General features: G+C 40.9%; 1 protein-coding gene across 8 annotated transcripts in view; it reads left to right on the top strand.

The window, feature by feature from the left end:
- KANSL3 (KAT8 regulatory NSL complex subunit 3) overlaps positions 1 to 17,872 on the top strand; it is an 88,203-nt gene that overhangs the window by 9,062 nt on the left and 61,269 nt on the right. For 7 of the 8 annotated variants that reach the window (XR_009054868.1, XR_009054867.1, XR_009054866.1 and 4 more), the window contains exons 4-11: positions 7,375 to 7,465; positions 7,615 to 7,800; positions 13,862 to 13,993; positions 14,220 to 14,336; positions 14,566 to 14,667; positions 14,765 to 14,836; positions 15,457 to 15,531; positions 15,797 to 15,954. Coding sequence is in view for 5 of the 8 variants with exons in the window: in XM_057743603.1 (XP_057599586.1) it covers positions 7,375 to 7,465; positions 7,615 to 7,800; positions 13,862 to 13,993; positions 14,220 to 14,336; positions 14,566 to 14,667; positions 14,765 to 14,836; positions 15,457 to 15,531; positions 15,797 to 15,954 (933 nt within the window). In the remaining 3 variants the exon portion in view is untranslated. Of the gene's footprint in view, positions 1 to 1,278; positions 1,344 to 7,374; positions 7,466 to 7,614; positions 7,801 to 13,861; positions 13,994 to 14,219; positions 14,337 to 14,565; positions 14,668 to 14,764; positions 14,837 to 15,456; positions 15,532 to 15,796; positions 15,955 to 17,872 lie in introns of all 8 variants that reach the window. The other variant, XM_057743606.1, reaches the window with a different exon arrangement.

Here is a 17,872-nt window from a genome sequence, read left to right as displayed (position 1 = left end):
GAATGTTAAGATCTTTACATCAGGAGTTAGTAAGTGGTAAACTTGCCATAATGTTGGAGAGCTCTTACTTTATAATAGTGGAAGAAAAGAAGTACTTTGGTAGGAAGAAGGGTAGGAAAGGCTGATTTGCATGGTTTATGAGTTTGGTTGGCAGCAGGGAATGAGATTGAGCTGGTGTGCTTGTGTGATCAGGATAGTTGCTGTTGAAGGAGGAGCAATTCTGCACCTTGGCTGAAGAGCTTATGAAGAAGTTGTTTGGGGTCTTGAATTGGAATTAACATTGTGCCCTAAGAAGGGGTATGGCTCTCTAGAGCTTCAGATAAAGAGGAAAACCGCTGTGAATGAAAATCAACTACTAGAATATTACTGGAGTCAATGAATTCAGCAAAACAGTTAATCACCATTGTTACAGTTAATAATACTAAAAATACAACGGTAGTAACCAAGAAGAGCTGCCGTTTGTTGAGTGCTTTCTAGGTGCCAGGCATTGTGCCAAGCGCTTCATATGCATTATCTCTTTTAAACCTCACAACTCTCCTAGGCATATCCCTTCCTCATCTCTATTTTACAAATGAAACTGAGCTCAGAGAGTTGAAGAAACCTTAGGAAGGAGTGGAGCAGGGATTTGTTCAAAGCAAGCAGTCTGACTCTGGAGCCCAGTGTTCTCAACTACTATACCTTCTCTTTTAGGACAGTAAAAAGAGAGACCAGTTAGTGATGACTGAACAAGGTGGCCTCACACTTATGTATCTTTTATGGTGTTGTTGGTTTCCTTGTCCTCAGTTTGCAGTCTCAGAAACTGCATGGGAGAGTTGCATGAATTTTCCTATCAGTTCACCCATGGTCATGATCAGAAGATTTTTGGGGACTCTTCATGCTTACCAATGTCATCAGAGTCTTAATAATACATATGAATACCAGCTTCTTGATTTATAAGGAGGGATCAACTGCAAGGCAGATGAGACCCTGGGGTGGCCTGGCCCAGAGCAGTGATTCTCAATAGGAGAGTCTGGGAAGCTGCAGCAGTAGATGGCCAGGGGACAGTCTGCACAGGAGGCACCCTCCTTCAACAAGGTAGCTGGATGCACCCACCTTTCCTCAAAGCAAGACGGGCCACAGGACACACCTTCACCTGCCCAGTCCTACAGAGAAACACTGACAGATTCTAATCTTTGGCTTGTCTTTCTCCATGTGGACCTCCATCCCTGTGTTAATACATTGCCACAGATTGATATGATTAATTAGCGCTCAGTTTATCTCAGATTATTTGTTTTTTAGTGTCTGATGAGATTTTGGAGGCGTCCTTCTCTCATTAGCAACAGGCTTACAAACCATCTCTTCAGGTAGGTCACTTTTGCACACAGCTAATTTCATTATTTGATGATACTTATTGGCTTCAGTTTCAGAGGTCACCACTTTATGACCTTGTCCCCAAATTCTGAATCTGTATCCTGTTTGGAGGTTGCAGTTAGTTCTCTCTGCTCTGATTATAATCATCTTGTTGCCTTTCTTTCCTTTGCTTTGACTGTAAAATTGCTGCTGCTTTTCTTCCTTTATAAAATCATGCACAATTACAGTTTCCCACATCAGGAACTCATGGACTATATACCAGCTCCCTAGCGATCTGTTTTTCCTCAGAGGGATTACTGATCTATCAGTGGAGTCAGAAACTTAATTTTCTTTTTTAGTGCTCCGTTTCACCCTCTTGAATTATTTTTAGCAGCAGCTGCCTTCAGATAACTTTCTATGTTTAGAACATGAAGGCCCCTTCCAGCCCCAACTGACTCTTGAGTTTTTCTAGTAATGCCTGATATTTCATGAAACAGTTTAAGTATCCCTCTCTTCTTGATTTAATTGTCTAGATCAGGGGTTGGCGAGCTATAGCCTATGTGCCAGATCCAGCCCATTGCTTATTTTTGTATGGCCCATGAGCTGAGAATGGTTTTTACATTTTTAAGTGGTCGAAAAAAAAAAATGAAAAGACACAAGACATTCAGATTTCAGTGTCCATAAATACAGTTTTATTGGCACACAGTCATGCCTCCTCATTTAGATACTGGCTATAGCTGCTTTTGCATTACAGCTGCAGAGTTAGGTAGTTGTGATGGAAACCATATGGCCCACAGTCTCTAAAATATTTACTATCCAGTCCATTCCAAAGAAGTTTGCCGACCCCTGGTCTAGATTGCGTTCTTGTGTCTGCATGCCAAAATCGTGTGATTTGGAGAACCTTTGAAAATGTTGTACATTTGCTGGTGTGGTAATGTTGTCCCAAAGAAGTTGGACCAGCTTTTCCCCCAAGGTATTTGTCAATTGCCAAGTTTAATTAGATGCACAGCTTTTCAAAGACATTTAACAAAATACTCCTGACATATGATACTTCGGGGCATTGCTCAAATGGATTTTAGGATGTTGCTAACATTTCAGTAAAAGAATCTAGTGCCCTGAAGCAGGTTGTCTTATCTTAGAAATCAGAACTTCTGAATTCAATTTAAAAAATTCTCCTTTTCTAAATTTGCTCTAATTATATTTCTCAATATTATATGTGTTTATGTGTTAATCTCAGATGGATGTTTAAAATTTTGAGTTCAAGATCTTCGAGTTTATTTTCCTTCCCTCTCCCTTCCTCTCTCCCTCCCTCTCTCTTTTCCTTTCATTCCTCTCTTCCTTTCTCCTGGTGTTTAAGCAAAGAATTTTATAATCTGAAGAAGTAAGTGTGACCTTTTTCTTCTCTCTAATGTTCTCTGTCTCTCTCTGCTCGACTTCTGGTTTAAAAAAAATCCTTTAAACATTTTAATATTGAATTAGTATCAGAGAAGGAATTACATTTGAAAATATCAGGCTTTTCTAGGACTGATGTGACTTTTTGACTGCTTTGGATAAGAGGAGCCAGAAGTCAAAGCGTCATTCGGGTTCAGCGGGAGCATGGAGAACCTAAGATTGTCTGATCTCATCTAAGCAATGGAGAGAAGGCATTTTTGCACTCAGGAAAATTGAATAGGTTTAGCTGGGGGGAGCGTGTTGACTCACCACAGTTCCCATCAGCTATTTGACTGTTTAGACTTGTATTTAAAATTCTGTCTCCTGTTTTAAAATTTTTCCTTAATTATATCTTTCGCATGCTCTTAATCTTGGGTTAGATCATTTTTTTCTGCCCACTTAATTTTCCAGCCTCCCACGAAGCTGACAAAATATAGAGAACATGTTTGGGTTCTTGGAATCACTTTGTTATGTATCCAGCAACAATCCTAAGAACTTTTTCTGGGGATTTTAGACTCTCAACATTGTGGTTTTTCAGTTTAATTTCAGCTGTCATTGGTGTATGGTAGTAATTTCTAAATAGCTTTGTAGTCCCCCTCCCATTTTGTTCACATCATTTTCCTTACTCCCATCATTTTGGGTTTCAGAATAAATATAGAGTAAGAAAAACAAATAGAGAAAACATCCTGTTGTGTAATAAAGTACAGGATAATTTTGGAAATGCTGTTCGTACCTCATAAATAAAAATTATACCTCATTCTCTGTCCTTGGGATTAAGGTTTGCAACATGATCAATAGGCTTTGAGAAAGCTCAAGAGATTGTTGAACATGAAGAAATTGTATTTGCTGTTTAACCTATTTGATTATCACTGAGCATTATTGCTGGGGGTAAGGCTGCAGTGTAATACCACTTTCAAGATGTCGCAGGTTCTTTATACATATTATTTTCACAGAACTGAAAAATCTAAAATTTTAACACAGATCTTTCATTTCCACTTCAAGAGATTTTTTCCTGCAGAGATACTTACACAACCATGTAAAGATATAGATAGATGTGTGTGTGAGTGTATTGGGGAGAGGAGGGATGGTCTCTGTGACTGTTTATAATAGCAATAAAAGGGACACAATCTAAATGCCCACCAATAGGGTAGAACCAGCCATTAAAAGCAAAGAAGCTTATTAATATGGAAATATCCATGTATCTCGAGAGCTTTTTATAACTACTTGTGGACATCCTCTGTCTTCTCCCACTACCACCAAATCCCCAAGCCCACACAAGAATCACTATACGTAAGAGGTGCTCCTTGTGTTAGTGTGTTGTATGTTTAAATAATGTGAAGGAAAATGAGATTATGAACCTATGATCTGGAGACGCTGGTTCCCACAAGCCTTCCGGGTCCCAAGGTATCCTGAGTCCCAGCTTTGAGTAAAAGCTTCTACTCCCCCATCTCCCAAGTCCAAAATCTCTCTGAATATCAAACCACAACAAAAAACTGACAAGATCCTGATGAAGTAGCAGAAATTAAGCCAAGAGAGCTATGGGAAAATAAGAAAAAGGACAATTCCAAGAAACCTAAGACTGCTTCTAGTACCCCACAAGGGGGTTATAAAAGGATGAGAGCCTTTGGAGGTTAAGACAGGATTTAACTGTGGCAATAAAAGCTACTAAAGATAGAGGGTGGCCATGAAGCATTCTGTGGCCATGGACTTCAGCTGCTCTCATAGAACTTTTGCTCCCATTGGTAGTCAGAGCTAACCTGAGTTTTTCATTGCTAGAAGGAACCGTAATCATCTAGTCCATCTCTTTTACAGTCAGGGAGACTAAGGGCACACAGCCAGCTCCTGGCTCATAGCTAGTGTTCTCCTGGACTGTAACTGTGGTAGATTGTAAAGCTGGAGACGTGGTAGGTGGAGACTTTATTTTACAGAAGCAAAGGAAATTGGACTGTTATTGTCCTCCTTTTTGGAGGGTATTTACTCTTTCCAAGGATAGGGAATAACTCTGCAGTGTGCGTAAGGAGGGGTAACTTGTCCTCCATCTGCATATTTACTGGGCCATGTTGTTGGTGTTCTTAGAGAGGGGACCTTTAGAAAAGAGGGTGTCTGGTTAGTGGGTTATGATGGAAAGGCTGCTAGTCTGTTATAAAGTAAGAGAACCAGAGATTGTTGAAGTTGTTTGAAGCAACTTGCTTGTGGTTCAGGCACCCTCCTATGGTGAAGGGCTCAGTTTACAGTTGCGTCTACATGGTGTATCAGTGTTCCTCTGCTGCTCAGGACCTGGGCACTTACTGTGGTAAAGAGTGAGAGGGTTTGAATTTGTACTCCACTATTTACAGATTTAGAAAGTAGTTTGCATACAGTTCATCCGTTTCTTTATTCAGCAAATGTTCAAGTCCCTGCTCTGTGTCAGACACTGCTTTATGTGCTGGGGATATAGCACTTCAACAAAACGGACAGAAATCTCTGCCATCTTGGCTTTTACATTCTAGCAGAGGAAGACAAACCAAATAAATAAATAAAATGGATAGAATGTGAGGTGGTGCTATGGCTGGAAGGGGGGGTAGGGAATCCCAGGGTTGGAGTGAGGTGTTGGCAGTTTGAAGTACAGGTGAGTTAGGGGAGGCCTCAGTAGGTGACATTTGAGCAAGGACCTGGAGCTTGGAGAGGGAGACATTGTCTCAGGGAGAGAGGATGGATGGCTGGGGCCCAGGCTGTGCTGTGAAGCATGCGGGATGTGCTTGGGGAAGTAAGGGGAGGGTGCAGTGTGGGGAAGCACAGTAAGCTGGGGGCAGTCATGGATGATGAGGTTGTGAGGGTGGAGGGCGTCCAGACATTCCTTTGCAAGGACTTGGGCTTTCAGCTGATTGAAATGGGGCCATTGAAGGATTTTGAGCAGAGTGACACGATTTGGATCTGATTTAGGTTTTTGATTGATTTTTTTCCAAAATTGGTTTTCCAAATTGGATTTCCAAAAGGTTGTACTAATTTATATTTCCATCAACAGAATTGGAGGGACCTATTTTCTTACACCCTCACAACACAGAGTATTATTGAAGTTGTTAATTTTTACCCATTTGATAGGTAAAAGATGATATTTTATCATTTTAATTTGGATGCTTGATTTTGAAGGGGGTTGACTACATTTTTTGTGAACTGCCTTTTTATGTTCTTTGCCCATAGTTTTCGTTTTGAGTAGTTTGTCTTCTTCTTAATAGTTTTCTAGAGACTTTTTCTATTTTAATGAAATGTTATTTTTTCTTTGTGTTTTGATTGTTTATGCTACTTTATTTTTTCCTTTACAGAAATTTGAAATTTTGATGTAGTTACATTTATCTTCTTTTTATGGCTTCTAGGTTTTAGGTCATACTTAGAAAGCTTTTACTCATTCTAAGATGTAGATTAGATAGATAAATAGGTAGGTAGGTAGGTAAATAGATAGGTAGATAGATAGATAGATAGATAGATTTTTTATCACTATTTTTTCCTAGTACTTTGGTCATTTTATTTTTATTTAACTTTTTCTTCCACTTGAAATTTATTTTGGTGTAAAGAATGATGTGTATGAATCCAGATTTTTTTTTCCCCAAATGGCTAGTGGTAGTCACAGCCCTGTTTACTTTATCCCTACTGATTTGGAGCGCTACCTTGATCTCATTCCAGGTTCTCATTTGATCTGGCATCCACTTAAAATTTTATAAAGGAGATTTAATCACCAGTTTATTTTTATGGCAGGGAGAGTTGGTAAACAGATACTAATTGGACATCTTCTGTTACCTTTCTCTTAGTATCTTTAAGAAGATTACTGGCCAGAGTTGGAGTATCAGAGTCTTAAGATGGCCAAGAGTGGGGTGGAGAGGGGCTTTAGTCAGCTCCACACTGCTGTGCTGTGTGTCATGAGGTGGAAACAAGAGCCTAGGGTGGGTTTCTAGCAGGGAGTTTACAGCTGAGTTGGAGGAGGAACATAAAGCCTTCTGTAAGCAAGGTAAAAGTGTGTCTGCCAGGGACCTATGCTGGGATGATACGGAGTTAACTTGTATGCAACAGACCATTCAAAAGTAAATTTGTTAACTGTGTAATACACAGAAACAAACAAACATGGAAAAGGGAGAAAGGTTAGTGAGGGGTGGATTATTAAGGAGTGAGAGAATAGCCACTTCATTTGTTATATTTTTGTTCCTAAAGCTGATTTAAATAGGCCTCTTATCTTAGTCTGAGGTTGTAGTACATTAAAATGCTTCCTCATCCTGTCTGCCTTTTTGTGTGAAATATTGAACTTGTGAAATTCAAATGTATCTGTGCAATGGTGCCATGCTTTGTTTACTAATGGATTATTTTAGCTACTAGGTAATTAATTAGCTTTGATAGCACCAAAAAGACTTAGTGACTGGTTTGGACTTGTAGTGTATATATTAATACAAACATAAGTTGAAGTGATTCATTGGCAGAATTGGGTCCAGAATCTGGGTGTTGTGCTTTAGCTTAGTACTAAGCTACTTTGAGTTGTACTGTTTCATAGTGGGAACAAAAAACATGACATAATTTTCTTTGTACAGTGTACATGCATGGGAAGTGTCCCCAGGGTTTGACTTTAATTCCTCAGAGTTTCTCTTGTAGGACTGGCTGGACAATGGCCCAGAACAAGCTATTCAACAAGATCCTCAAAGCCCTGCAGTCTGACCGGCTTGCCCGCTTGGCCAACGAAGGGGTAAGACTCCAGGAATCTGCCCATGGTGGGTCCTCCCTAGTTCAGACCTCAGCGGCTGACTGACTTGTTGGGCCCTCACCCTGCCTCCCCCAACCCCAGTTGCTAACAAGGTGACCCTCACGCTTTGTCCCTCCACTTGCACCTTTCAGGCTTGTAATGAGCCAGTGCTGCGCCGTGTTGCTGTGGACAAGTGTGCGAGGAGAGTGCGGCAGGCTCTGGCAAGCGTGAGCTGGGACACCAAGCTGATCCAGTGGCTGCACACCACCCTGGTGGAGACCTTGAGTCTCCCCATGCTGGCTGCCTACTTGGATGCTTTGCAGACACTGAAAGGGAAGGTGAGGCTGTGATTGGCGTCTGCCCTGTCCTGGGGTAGCCAGCCTCTGCTGTGGGTTCAGGAAGTGGGGTTGGACAAGGTCATTGCCTGGTCAGCCTGGAGGGCAGGACTGAAGCTAATGGGTTTGCTATTAAAAATAGGAGACATGGTATCTTTTCATGTTTTTATCTGGCGTAAATGTCTTTATCCCCAGTGTCTCCAGAATGAGGTGTGGGGCCCAAAAACCAGAGAACGTGTTTAGCCTCTGTAGCCCTACAGCCTGTGGTTTGAGGTGAGGTGAGAAAGGAAAAGATGAAGGGTTTACCAGGGAGGAGTGTTGAGAGGGGGGCAAGAAGCAGACCTGTGCTAAGAGGGCGGGGGTGGGGGTGGGGAGGTGTTAGTACAGTGACGTGATGCCTTGGTCTCTCCTCATCATGACGAGCCTTCAGTAGCAATGCTTTGACTTCAGTCACCCTTTATAAAGCATATGGTTACTTTCTTACTTAGACAGTATTGCACAAAGTTAAACTACTGTTCTTCACAATTGCAGTTTACTGTGGTTGCAGTTATTGCACTGGGATGTGTTCAGTGTAGCGCAGTACGGGTTCTGGAGGCAGACTGCCTGGCTGATCGCATCTTCATCACTAATTAGCTGTATAATCTTGGATTAATGTCTCAGTTTCCTCATCTCTAAAGAATGGCTGATAATAATACCTATTTAGGATTTTTGTGAAAATTTGTTAATCCGGATAGGATGCTTGACACAAAGTTTGGCACCTAGGAAACCCACAGTAACTGTTAATGATTTAGAAGTGGTACCATCATTTTTAGTGTTTTGCTCCAAGACAGAATGGCCTCAGACAACTTGGATTAATTCAGTTCTTGATTTCTTTTTTTTTTTTAAGTGTTTTTTCTTCTCCTTTGCAAGAAACTGGCCTGTTTTGTTGCTGTAATTTAAATTTACCTTGCCAACAGCTTTCCCCAGCCATGTTCCCCCAATTTCCCAACTTATTTCCTACCTGTTTGTGACTTGAAGGTTGCCAAGTTTGTTTGAAAGCAAAAGAGGACTGTTGTAGTGAGGAAATAAAACTCAGGACCAGATGTGTTAATGAAATGCATGGTGGGAAATTTGACATTAATTTATACATTCAGCTGTTTTGTGCCTGCAGTGTGCCAGATGCTGGCATGAGCAGAGCAGAAATGCTGTCTACTCTGATGGAGCTTATTTTCTAGTGGAGAAAGAGATAAGTGAAAAGATAGTCCCGGACTTCCTCCTGTGCCACTCCTCCACAGTGGAAACCCTGGCCCAGGAGGTGAATAGTGGGCAGGCCTCAGCACACGCTGGGTGTGGGGCCAAGACAAGCCCCTGGCAGAGAACAGTGGCTTGTATTTCAAGCATTTTAAATGTTCTCTACAGCATTCTGCCTATGGGAAGACTACAGCATTGGTGCATATACTCGAGGGAATGAGTGTTAGCAGTGCCCAGCGTCCACTTCTCTGCCTTACTTTGCATGGCTAGTAGGCTAGGAGGTCATTTCCCTCATAAAGAAGTTTGCACTGCTTCTCCACTGAAGTTATTGTCTGGATGTTCCCAAGTGAATGAAGTGATATTCAGGTTTATTGAGCATGACGGATGACTGGTGGGACTCCACAGGTGCACACAGTGTATGCTGCCCAGCCCTGCTGCTAGGTCATGGTTAGCTGGAATGGCAGAGGACACACAGTTAGCAACGGCCCAGACTGTGAGGCGCTGTCTGCTAGAGGCTCTGCTCTCAGTGGTTCCTCTCCCCTAAGGCCCTTATTTTCCCATGACTCTCAGAGTCACAACAAATACATAGGCTGTTTCCCAGAACTTCTAATGTACCTGCTGGGTGAAGATGCAGGTGAATGGGATCATGCTCTTGGCCTAGCTACTTTTACCATTAGACCTATTGTAAGGGGAGCAGAGTAGGTATAGACCTTAGCCTCTTCGTTGTCTGCTGAGAGTGACACAGTGCTGGAGAGACCAGGGATGCTTGGTCTGCCTAGCTCCAAGCAGAGAAGTTGGCTATTGGTGAATTATTTCTGAGTATTCTGTATTTACAGAAAGTGAGTTTCAAGGCTGTGTCATTTGAGAGGTGTACTCTGTTACTGCCAGATAAAAGCTTTCAAAGTCTAATTCAATCAGATCCTCTACCTCAAGGGGTTGAGTGGCTCACAGTGACTAAGTTACAAAGAAATGGCCAGTTTAGGGTGAAGATCCTTTGCAGTTTGGCCCTAGTCTTTGTTACTAGCCTTAGGTCCTCCTGCTTCCTTACTTGAATTCTCCACTTCAGGCCATCTGTGCTTAGAATAAGCCCTGTACTTTCTTGCTTGTATCTGGTTCTCTGATTAGAAGGCTTTTCCCCATCTTCTGTTGAAATTCTTTAGATGGCATCTCACTTCGCATGCTGCATCTTCAGATGAGAATTACCCTCTCGCTTCCCTCTTCTCTGTTGGATGGTTTGAATCATAGCAGTGTGAGGCTTATTTTTTTATGGCACTTATCAGCTCCTCCTCTTTTGTTATTTGTGTGCTTGTCTTCATTACCCTTGTAGATTAAATTCCTTTGCAGTAAGCACTAGCCTGGTGCCTTGTAACAGCAGTGTTGCATAAAAATTTGTTTCCTGAATTAAACTGAGAAGGTCTCATGGTTATATTCCCTGCATTTCTTATATAGAAATCTTTTTAAAGAAGTCTTGCTCTTTTAAAATTAGGAACACTGTCCTTGCTTATCATTGCCTGGAACAGCTTATTTTCTTGTCCTGTCTTTGCATTTTTTTATGTTAATTGAAGTATAATTGACATATAGCATTATATTGGTTTCAAGTATGCAGTATAATGATTTGATATTTGTATGTATTGCAAAATGATCACCAAAGTCTCGTTAACATCTGTCACCATACATATTTAAATTTTTTTTTTTGGGATGAGAATTTTTAAGATTTACTCGCTTAGCAGCTTTCAAATATGGAATACAGTATTATTAACCATAGTCACCATGCTGCACGTTACATCCCATGGCTTTATTTATTTTCTACTTTTTGATCCCTTTTAGCAATTTCACCTGTCCCCCAACCCCTCCCTCTGGCAACCATCAGTCTGTTCTTTGTATCTATGAGTTTGGTTTTTTGTTTTGTTTTGTTTTTTGTAGATTCCACATACAAGTGAGATGATATGATATTTACTTAGCTTAGCACAGTGCCCTAAGGGTCCATCCATGTTTCTTGCAAATGGCAAGATTTCCTTTTTTTTTATGGCTGAATAATATTCCTCTGTGTGTGTGTGTGTGTGTGTAGAAAATATGGCATATATATATGAAGAAATTGTGGTGCCACATTTTCTTTATCCATTCATCCAGCAATGGACACTTAGGTTGTTTCTATATCTTGGCTATTGTAATTAATGCTGCAGTGAACATGGGGGTGCATATGTCTTTTTGAATTAGAGTTGTTTTCTTCAGATAAATACCCAGAAATGGAATTGCTGGGTCATATGGTAGTTCTATTTTTAACTTTTTGAGGAACTTCTATACAGTTTTTCATAGTAGCTGCACCAATTTATATTCTCACCAACGTGCACAAGGGTTCCCTTTTCTCCACGTCCTGACTAAATTTGTTAATGCATGTCTTTTTGATAATAGCCATTCTAACAGGTGTGAGATGATATCTCATTTTGTTTTCGATTTGTATTTTCCTGATGATTAATAATGTTGAGCATCTTTTCATGTACCTGGTATATTAACTCATTATCAGACACATGATTTGCAAATATTTTCTCCCATTCAGCAGATTGCTTTTTCATTTTGTTGATGTTTTTCTTTTCTATGCAGAAGCTTTTTAGTTTGTAGTCCCACTGTTTATTTTTGCTTTTGCTGCCTTTTCTTTTGGTGTCAGATCCAAAAAATCATTATGAAGACTAATGTCAAAGAGCTTACTGCCTGTGTTTTCTTCTAGGAGTTTTATGGTTTCAGATCTTCATTCAAGTCTTTAATCCAGTCAGAGTTAATTTTTGTGTATGATGTAATATAGTGATCCAGTTTCACTCTTTTGCATGTAGCTGTCCAGTTTTCCCAACACCATTTATTGACGAGACTGTCCTTTTCTCACTATATATTCTTGGCTTCTTTGTCATAAACTAATTGACCATATATGCATGAGTTTATTTCTAGGCTCTCTATGCTGTTCCATTCATCTGTGATTCTGTGTTTATGCCAGTGCTGTGCTGTTTTGATTACTGTAACTTTGTAAAATAGTTTGAAATCAAGAAGCATGATGCCTCCAGCTTTATTCTTTGTTCTCAAGATTGCTTTGGCTTCTCAGGGTCTTTTGTGGTTCCATATAAATTTTAGGATACTGTTTGTTCTAGTTTTGTGAAAAATGCCATTGGAATTTTGATAGGGATTGCATTGAATTTGTATAGTAGATTGCTTTGGGTGGTATGGACATTTTAACAAAATTACTTCTTCCAGTCTATGAGCACAGAATATCTTTCTATTTATTTATGTCTTGCTCAGTTTTCTTCATTAATGTCTTACAGTTTTCAGTGTACAAGTCTTTCACCTCCTTGGTTAAATTTATTCCTGGGTATTTTATTCTTTTTGATGCAGTTGTAAACAAGAACATTGTCTTAATTTCTCATGCAACAGATTTTTGTATATTGATCTTATATCCTGCAACTTCACTGAATTCATTTATTCTAATGGTTTTTTTGGTGGATTCTGCGGCTTGCTGTATATAATATTGATGTCATCTGCAAATAGTGAGTTTTACTTCTTCCTTTCTAATTTGGATGCCTTTTATTTCTTTTTCTTGCCTAATCGTTCTAGCTAGGACTTCCAATACTATGTTGAATAAAAGTGGTGAAAGTAGGCATCCTTGTATTGTTCCTGATCTTAGAGGAAAAGCTTTCAGTTTTTCACTGTTGAATATGATGTTAGCTATGGACTGAACTTTACAACCTGCATCGTCATAGTAGTTTTTATTCTCCAGTTTCTCAAAAAAATTTGATTTTTCTGAAAACTACCTCTAACATTTAAAAATCTTTCCTTTCCCCTAGGTCCCTTTGACCTTTTGTGGGTAGTGTGGGATTCACACAGATATGTCTTCTCAGTGTAAGACATCAGCATGTCTGAAATCTATGTTTACACATCTGTGAGGTCACATTTTTGGTGAAGTGTTATGGTGAGTGTGGAACAACCAATATGGAGGGCCAACTCTAAAGTTATACACAGATTTTCGACTGTATGGGGGGGTTCGCACCCCAACCCATGTTCAAGGGTCAACTGTATACACTATAGTAGGATATATTATTTGGGGCACAATAACAGATTTCTTTAACACTCCACAGCTTGAAGTTAGTATTCCAGAAGAAAATGCAGAGTTTTGCTTTGTTTTGTTTTTAATTTATAAAATCAACTGGTGTTCATTGAGGGAATTTAGAAAATATATGTCTAAAAAGGAAAAAATTCATAACTCCATAAAGTTCATTATTAACCTTTTGGCATACTTTCTTATAGTATTTTTTTCTGCATAGAGATAATTTTTGTATTTTCTGTTTTACCTTTAACATTTTAGCAAATTATTTCCCTGTTATTACAAATTGTTTTCTATATTTAAAATTAATCCATAGTATCTAATTATGTAGATGATTTGCTTAACCACTTCCTTGTATATGCCTTTATGTTGTTTCCACTTTTTGACTATTACTGAGAGCGAATTTGTCTTTTTCTTACCCCATGCCCCCACCCCTGTGATATGTATGTATTTTTGTCTGTATGTGTGTGTATTTCTGATATAGGTTGTTAGGAAAGGGATAGGAATAAGTTTGTTTCTTGATGCGTGTCACCAGATTGGTTTCCAAAAGATTGTATCCATTTACCTTTAATAATAGGAGGCATATTTTCTAGCCATCCATTTATTTGTACTTTTTCTCGTGAGGAAAATTTGAGAGGCATAGTTGAAATCTGTCCTTGGCTCATAGTGGGGCTGTGCCCTCCTGCCTGATCCTGGTGGTGGGGTCTCCTGCTTCACACTGGAGGCATCTCCGATCTCTCTTGCTTCTAGATCCCTACCTTGATTGACCGGATGCTCGTGTCATCCAACACAAAGACCGGGGCTGCAGGAGCTGAAGCCTTGTCCCTCCTACTGAAGAGGCCCTGGGACCCTGCTGTGGGGGTGCTTTCTCATAACAAACCAGTAAGTTGGCCCATGACATTTTTTTTAGAATCCAGTCTTAGAACTGTGGCAAGAGGATAATAAATGGCCTAACTGCTTTCATTAATAACTGGCTGTGTGTAGTGCTTAACATGGTTTCCTGAACACATCAGCATTGGTTGGGATAAGAAAGGTATTGGGGTACTTGGGGTTCCATGGAGGAGCACCTCTCACTCACTGGCTCTCTGGGGTGGGTCTTTCTCCTTAGAGCAAACTCCCTGGCTCTCCTCTCATTCTCATTGCCTCCTCCGGGCCCTCCAGCTCCGTGTTCCCCACCTCACGCCGCCACCGCTTCTGGCAGTCTCAGCTGTCCTGCTTAGGCAAGGTATGTACGGGGCAGGAGGAGCTCCTCCTGGGGAGGATTGAGCAGACAGAAAGGAGGAGGGGGTCAAAACGGATGAACGTAAATGTGGAGCATCCCCCAAGTCTCTTTTTGTTTGGAATGCCAGTGGTGCTTATCTGAGGTTGAAGGGATTTAGGGTAGGTTAAGCAGACTTGAGAGGAGATTTGAAACTTAAGCTCTGCTGTCGTGGCTGCCACTCTCCTTCCTTTAGGTCATCCCTGTCGCCACGCACCTGCTGAACAATGGTAGTGGAGTAGGAGTTCTGCAGTGTCTGGAGCACATGATTGGGACAGTGAGAAGCAAAGTGCTGGAGGTGAGCATGTCCCTGTTTCACGTCACTGTGGCACACCCAGCATTTTGCACCGATCTGTGGCTTCCTGTCTTACTGTCTTCTTTCTCTTCCCACAAAGATTCACAGCCATTTCCCCCACAAACCCATTATCCTGATTGGCTGGAATACAGGAGCTTTGGTGGCCTGTCATGTAAGTAATCCCCATCTCTTTTGGAGGTTGTCCTAGATAGACTGCTGCTGCTGCTACTGATAGCGACCTTTGCCTACATACTTGCATATTAAACTGTGGAAGACAAACTTTATTTTTTAACTTTATTGTGGAAAATTTTAAGCAGAAACTTAAAGGGAGGGTAGACTGGTATGATAAACCCCTTGGGCCCCTCACCCAACTTTGCCAGAGATCAGCTCGTGGCCAGGCTTTTTTCATCTTTCCTCTGCCTACTTTCAGTCTCCTCCACTTATTTTTAAGAAAATCCCAAATATCATATCACTGTTTTTATATTTCAGCATGTATCTCTGAAATTTTTTTTTCTTTTTCCTCCTAAACATAAATACTATTCTCCCACCTAAACAAAACAAAGCAGTAGTTGTAGCCAGCAAAAATTTTAATAGCTCTGTAATTTGATGTTGCATTCCTGTTCTTTCCTTTACCAAGGCTGGTACACCTAGGGGTTATGTCATAACCTAGGGATTATGACGGGAGGAGGAGGTGAGACTGGCTGGTGGGTCTGGACGAGCCCTGGACTCTAGCTAGGATGTAGCTGTAGTGAAGTCAGTTGACCTTGAGACAAACCGTGCCATTATTTCCAGGTGTCGGTGATGGAATACGTCACTGCAGTTGTCTGCCTTGGGTTTCCTCTGCTTACCGTGGATGGCCCCAGAGGGGTAAGCACAGGGTGTGGCTAGTTGCCAGGTCACCGGCAGGTGAGAGCATGGGAGTGCACGTCTTGCCCAGGCTGCTTTTCAGTGACTGACTACAGTTGCCCAGCTGATTCTCTCTCTTTTTTAAAATATTTCTTTCTTTCTTTATTTATTTTGGCTGCACTGGGTCTTAACTGCGGCATGCTCAGCTGACTCTCTTGAGCAGACTTGCCAGGGTAGTGCTCAGTGAATATGAACTGGCTGATTGTAAAACCTGGACCTGTTTTAGGATGTGGATGATCCCCTCTTGGACATGAAGACTCCAGTCCTCTTTATCATTGGTCAGAATTCCCTGCAGTGTCACCCTGAAGCCATGGAGGACTTCCGGGAGAAGATTCGGGCTGAGAACAGCTTGGTGGTGGTTGGGGGAGCTGATGATAATCTCAGGTGGGTAGGTTCCCCCAAGAGCTGCAGGAGTGCCATGTTGGAGAGATGCTTATAAGGTGGTGATGTAACATTAGCTCACCTGGGTCAGTGAGAAGGGGGCATTAAAAAACTTGAAAAAAATTTTTTAGCTAATTCAGATTTCTAAAAATTTGCAAAAATAATACCAAAAAATTCCCTACACTGTTCACCCAGATTTCCCAAATATAACGTCTTACATAACCAAAGTGTAATTATCAAAGTCAGGAAATTAACATGGATATGATACTGTTACCTAATCTACACACTCACATTTCATCAGTTTTCTCACTAATGTTCTTCTCTGGTCCAGGATCAAATCCAGATCACACATTGCTGTTGGTTGCTGTGTCTCCTCAGTCTCCTTTAATTTGATGCTGTTCCTCAGTCTGTCTTTGTCTTTCATGACCTTGACACTTTTGAAGACTTCTGTTTTGTAGACTGTCCCTCAGTTTAGGTTTTTGACATTGTCTTATATTTAGATTGAGGGTGCATGTTTTTGGCAGGAATGCCACGGAGTGGATGTGCCCTCAGTGGACCCCTCAGGGGCTGCATGATGTTGATATGTCTTATTACTGGTGATGTTAACTTTGATCACGTGATTAAGGTAGCATCTGCCAGGCTTCTCTACTGTAAAGTTACTGTTTTTCTCTTTGTAGTTAGTGGTCATCTTGTGGGCAGAAGATACTTTGAGATGTTGTAATTATAGTCTTTGCCATTGTGCTTTCGCTTGGGTAGGCATTTCTTTACATTTTGTTCCTTACCGAGGGTGAATGTGAACATAGGTTTTATTTGTATTAAGCATCCTTTTATATATTTTGGAGTATAAACAGCCAAAGTTTGGAAGGGATTTTAGGAGGACATTTTTAATCATTGAGGTGGCCATTCTTCCCTTACAGGGCTGGCTACCTGTAGGGCCTTTAGTTATTTTTTCATGAAATGTACTGAAAAAGAGGTTGTGTCCTTTACTGGCCTCCTTTTTTATATGCTCAGTCGTAGATATTAACTTCATTTGTGTGCTTTAACTGGAGAGCTTAAAGGGAGTACCTGTTCCCACCTGTCTTGTCAGTTTCTTACCCAGAGATGCTTTGGAGAAGTCTTCCTGGCCTTTGTCATTTGACAGATTCTTGTGGACCTAGAATCTAATCCTTTGATGCTCAAGGCAATGTTTGCTTGTATAAATACATTGTCTTTCTTGCTAATTCAGACATTCTTATCTATAGGAGAAGAGACTGTGTGTGTTGAGTCGTGGTGAGGGAGCAAGAGAAATGGAAATACCCTTAGTGAGAGTTACATTGTGAAGCTGCTCATGAGACATATTTGCATGGTGCCAAGAGCATTGGACTGAGAATTGGGAGACCTCAATTTAGTCTTGGCTCCTTTGCTAAGAAGTTTGGGTAAATTGCTTAACTTCTAGGACTCTCTGTCCTCATCCGTAAAATGAGCGTGTTACACAAGGTCAGAGGCCAACAGCCAGTAAATTGCGGTCTCAGAGTTTGGAGGCTCAGAATGTTGTTCTTCATCCTGTCACTTGGTACCCTGTTTCTGCCGAGACCCCCAATTAGAAGCCAGGGGACTTAAGGCTAGCTTTCAAAGAGGAGAATGCAGCTGGTTATGATCAGTTTCTTTTATCCCTTTAGGACTAACCTGTGGCCACCTTTCCTTCCTTCTTGCTAATCTCATTTCAACAGCACCCAGTAGTCTTAGGGTTTGGGTCTGTGTTGGGGTACCTCGAGATGAGATCCTAGCAATCAGATAGAGTTTAGCTGTGAAGCCATAGGTATAGGACTTCTGGAGTTTACAGTCCCAGGTACTTCCCATGTGTTCTTTGATTCTTTACATATATTATTTTGTGTCATCCCCACAACTCCATGAGTTCCCATTTTGCAGATGTGGAAACTGA

The sequence above is a fragment of the Hippopotamus amphibius genome, chromosome 7 (genome assembly GCF_030028045.1).
Source record: "Hippopotamus amphibius kiboko isolate mHipAmp2 chromosome 7, mHipAmp2.hap2, whole genome shotgun sequence".
NCBI classification, from domain to species: Eukaryota; Metazoa; Chordata; class Mammalia; order Artiodactyla; family Hippopotamidae; genus Hippopotamus; species Hippopotamus amphibius.
Note: the sequence above shows the minus strand (reverse complement) of the source record. Positions and strands in the feature narration are given on the sequence as shown.